At 44.9% G+C, this 4,788-nt stretch overlaps 1 protein-coding gene across 1 annotated transcript in view; it reads left to right on the top strand.

Annotated features, from left to right (window-relative positions):
* The window catches only part of SLC7A3 (solute carrier family 7 member 3), a 5,008-nt gene extending 3,378 nt beyond the window's left edge, over positions 1-1,630 (top strand). Inside the window, exons 10-11 of the mRNA XM_011371440.1 lie at positions 1,281-1,389; positions 1,500-1,630. Of these exons, the coding sequence (XP_011369742.1) occupies positions 1,281-1,389; positions 1,500-1,630 (240 nt within the window). The remainder of the gene's footprint in view (positions 1-1,280; positions 1,390-1,499) is intronic.
* Positions 1,631-4,788: the final 3,158 nt, after the last annotated feature.

Genomic DNA, 4,788 nt, shown 5'->3' on the forward strand with positions numbered 1-4,788 from the left:
TAAAAAGTCATTTCCGCCCTTCCTCTAGTTTTCTCAGCTTCCGTGACTTTGCCCATCCCGTCTCATTTTTTGATTTCTGCCCGTCGATTTCAGCGTTAATGGCATTCCTCTTCGAACTAACCGACCTCGTGGACCTCATGTCGATTGGGACCCTGCTTGCCTACTCCCTGGTGTCTATTTGTGTTCTCATCCTCAGGTGAGACCGACTCCCTCGCATACTGTGATTTGGGTTTTATTCTTGGATGAGGAATGACGGAGATGTGCTCGTCTTTCCTCTGCCTTCACCCTCCTCCGTCTCCTTGAGGAACATGGATGTCTCTCCCTGCCCAGACGAGCCATCTTTAATGGGGACGGGGAAGGTTAAGCAGCCTGGGAGAAGATGATAAGTGTTTTGGGGTCGTTCGTAAATACTGCCTCTTGCTCTTGTGTCAGGTATCAGCCCGACCGCGAAATCCACAATGACGAAGATGAAGTGGACTTGCAGGAGGAGAAGACACAAGCAGAAAAGATGACCTTATCGAAACTGCTCTGTCCCCCTGACTCCGACCCAACGCCACTCTCTGGCCGGGTTGTCTATGTTTGTTCCTCACTGCTCGGTGAGCAATGGAGTTTTTCTCTGGGGTGGCTCTGAGCTCAGGGCGATGAGGGAAGAGAAGAGAGTGGCGTGTGGCATCTGGTGGCTGAGGGAGAACTCATAGAGGGCGACTCTCCTGGGGGGTGGGGTGCCTAATGTCTTCACACGATCCCGGTCAAGAGTTGGTTTTGATGTTTCTCAACTCTTGAAGCTCTGCTGGTGATCGCCCTTTGCGTGGTGCTGTCGCATTACTCAATCCCACTGCTCTCTGGAGACTCCACGTGGACTGCGGTGGTCGCGGTGCTCCTGGCGCTCATTACTGGGATCACTGGGATCATCTGGAGGCAGCCACAGAGCTCTACTCCCCTCCACTTTAAGGTAAGTGACCTCTCTTTCCTCCTCCCAACCCATCTTGGGAGAACATAGGCTCCAGATACCTTGTGGTCATGGGTATTCTTTAATTGGACAAGAAAGAGAAGGGAAGGAGATACTGATGTAGACTTCTTCTCTGACCCTCTCTAGTTCTGTTTCCCCAAACTCTGCATATTCTTGCAGTCCCACGTGAGGTACCCTGCAGCAATGGACACTGTGAAATATATACGGTTGGGTGGGAGTTGCACTGCCCCTTTCCCAGCCTTAGTGGGTTGGGGATCTCTTTCTAGGTCACCTTGTGGTTTGTACAAGGAAGATTTTGCTTTGTTCCCAGGTACCTGCTTTGCCTTTCCTCCCACTCATGAGCATCTTCGTGAATGTTTACCTCATGATGCAGATGACAACTGGCACCTGGGCCCGATTTGGGGTCTGGATGCTGATTGGTAGGTATCCACTTGGAAAGAGCAGGCTTCTTGGGTGTCCTATCCCAACTCTTTTGCCTGCGCCTTTCCAGGTCACTATCGCATCTCTCACAGCTACTTTTCCACAACAGGGTTTGCCATCTACTTTGGCTATGGAATCCAGCATAGCCAGGAGGAGGTAAAGAGTGACCAGCCCCCACTCAAGTCTAGGGCCCGGGGTATAGACCATGACCTCAGCAATGCCGGTACACATTCCCTTTGACGTCATCACGCCTGAATGCTGTCTGGTCACCTCCCCACCTCAGCATAATAATGGAGACAACTCCTGACCGCACGGAAAGCTAGGTCTCCCATGGGATGTCGGCGGGGGACACTAATAGAGCGAAAGAAGTGTCATTGGTATTTCTCATCTTTTTTTTTTTTTGACTTGTCTACTTTTTCATTTCCTCTGTAGCTGCTTACTGGCTTTAAACAATTATTAAAAGAAACTAGAATAAGAAACCGTCTTGTTCTTTGCTTGTTAGAGATGATGTGGAGCCTGACTTGCAGTGTGGCGAGCTTCAGATAAGTGCCGTTTGTTTGCTCTGGTCACCACAAAAGTATCTGTCGTACCCGTGTGTGCTTCCTGTTGGTTCAGGGTTTGAGGGCAGTGTAAGCAGCCGTCCCGTGTAGTCACACTTAAAGGAGTGATTGTGAGATGTTTCCCCCTCACTATACGAAAGGTTAGATTCTGAACAAGTAGACAGCCGTCTGGGATTTGGGAGGGGGGTGGCTTCTGAACTCAACGCTGGCGTTGGTCAGGGCCTACACCGAGACAGACCGTTGTCTTCTGTTCCACTCCTTCTAGTTGGACCAGTCCCAGGCTCCTGCGACTGCCTGAGCAACCGAAACTCTGGCTGGGGTGTTCGGCCCTGCTGGGAGAAGTGGACATTGGGGGTTTGGTCAAGGATTGTATGTGTGTATAGGTACTGATTGCTACAGAAGTGGTAAGGCTCAGACCAGGAACTAATTACTCATCTCTTCAGTCAACAAATGGGTGGAGCCTCTGATAAAAGGCTGGGTGCTGGGTGCTGGGTGCTGGGTGCTGGGAGATACAAGCGTGAATAAAACAGCCATGCTCCCAAAGAGCTCACCACCTAGTGGACTAAGGGGAAGGCTCGGCTGTCAGTAAGTGCCCAAAACCATGCAAGTGTGAAAGCATATTGTACTTGGGGGCGTGGCATACAGTTTAATATGGCTGGAGCACGCGGGATTGTGAACGATAACTGGGCCATGTGAATGGCCTTGTACACCCCACTGGGGGGAGGGAGGAGTCGCTGAAGGATTCGAAGCAAGAAGGGACGGCTGGATTTGTTAGTCTGGCTGCAGCAACAGGGTGATTTGGAAGAGTGGGTGAAGCTAGAGTGCTGACCTAATCCCTACCGATTTATTGAGTATTCTATGCCACATACTGTACAATCTCACCGAATCCGTGCAATAATCCTATAAAGTAGATGTCATAACTAGTTTTTACAGATGAGGGGCAACAGGTTTTGGGTAAGAAATTCACCCTAGGTCCTATAATTTGGAATGGTCAGGGCCAGGATGCAAACCCTGTTCTGTCTGACTGCAGCCTGTGCTCTAACCACTGTGAAATTGTCAGTAGTCATCAACTTGAGGTCATTGCAGTCATTTGGGTAAAGTATTTCAGGCTTTTGGGTCACCGGGATGTAGGAGGTAAGAAACAAATGATGACTTAGATTTCTGGGTGAAATTTCTGGATGAGTGATCAAATAACCCAGACAGAGAAGAGGAAGAGCATGTCTGGTGAAAGATGAATTCAGTCCTACATGTGCTAACTTTAAACACATGAGTTATAGCTTCATAATAGGTGAAAGATAATCACCAATGGGAACTTGGAGCTGGCTACAGTTAGATTCTGGAGTCATCCATTCAGGATATACCTATGAATAGAAGCTATTTGTGGTGCTAAAGACTGCCTTGGGGCAAATAAATTCGTAGAACAAATTATATAATTTTTTTTTATATATAAAGAGCTCTTATAAATCAGTAAGAAAGAGTTGAGAATACCTGATAGAAAAATGAGTAAAGGATGTAGTTTTCAGAAAAAGAATATACAGCATTTAAACAAATATAAGAAATATGCTACATGTGTTAAAGAAATGTGAGTCAAAAGGACTATGAGATCTCACTTCTTAATTTACAGACTGGCCAGAAAAATTTCAATGACTCGGTGTTGGCAGAAGTGAGGATAAACGGGCGGTCTTATGCATGATGGGGATAAACATTCTTGTAACTTTTGCGGAGGGTAATTTGATGACGCAAAATTAAACATTACTTTTGATCTAAATTCCACTTAGAGGAATTTTAAAAATCTTACATATATTAAGGATATTTACTGCAACGATATTTATAGTTGTGTAAAACTTAGGTGCTACCTAATGGGCATCAGCAAGGAGCTAGTTAAATAAGCTTACAATACATTCATTTAGTGGAGGAAAACTTACAGCCATTAGAAAAACTAGACATGTTCCAAGAGATGATATGGAAAGATTTCCAAGATGCACTTTTAAATAAAAACAAAACCAAACGGAACCAAAACCCAAGATGCAGAACATTCTTGTGAAAGAATGAGAGGATATATTCGTACAGAATTTTTTTTTTCTGGAAAAATAGACAAAAATCTTTTACCCTCTGGTTTCTCCTGTACTTTTTCAGTTTTCTTTTTTTTTTTTTTTTTTTGCCGAGTACAAACATTACTTTTTCATTCCTTTTATATTCGTCATAATAGTAAAAGATTGGGGGAACTCTAATGTTTAAGGGGGGGAGACGTGGAGGACTTGGTACAAGAGGTGAAGGAATGACAGGACAGAACGCTGTTCATTGGTTTCATCAGTAGATAATTGATCATTTCAAGAGCAGTTTCTGGCCAATGGTGGGGGCGGAAGCCTTTTTGCTGTGAGTCTAGTGAACTGCAGGGGCAGGGTCAGGAAGTGGCCTCGGGGCCATAGACCAGCACTTCAGGACAACAGCTAGGGAGCCGAGGGACAGGTTTTTGGGTTTTTTTGTTTGTTTTTTAAATGGGCAATTGTATTTATATGCTAGAAGACTGTCAGTGGACTATTAACCATTTCTGAAGAAGGGAGTACTGTGATTTGGTTTTCTAGCCTTTTTTTTTTTCATTCAGGGCAGTGTTTGCCAGACAGGTAAGTATAACCATGAATTCCCTACCTGTGCAACTCCTGTACTATTTTGAAAACTTGCTTTTGTTTAGCTTAAACACACTTATTTTAAAAAGAAAACATTTTACTTAATATCATGAATGGAAGACAGTATTTTCCTAATACACATTAAAAGAAATATCCAACTACTAAAAAAAAAAATTTGGCTGTGACCCACCTCAACTAATCGTATATATCA

Source organism: Pteropus vampyrus, unplaced genomic scaffold, assembly GCF_000151845.1.
Source record: "Pteropus vampyrus isolate Shadow unplaced genomic scaffold, Pvam_2.0 Scaffold191, whole genome shotgun sequence".
Taxonomy (NCBI): domain Eukaryota; kingdom Metazoa; phylum Chordata; class Mammalia; order Chiroptera; family Pteropodidae; genus Pteropus; species Pteropus vampyrus.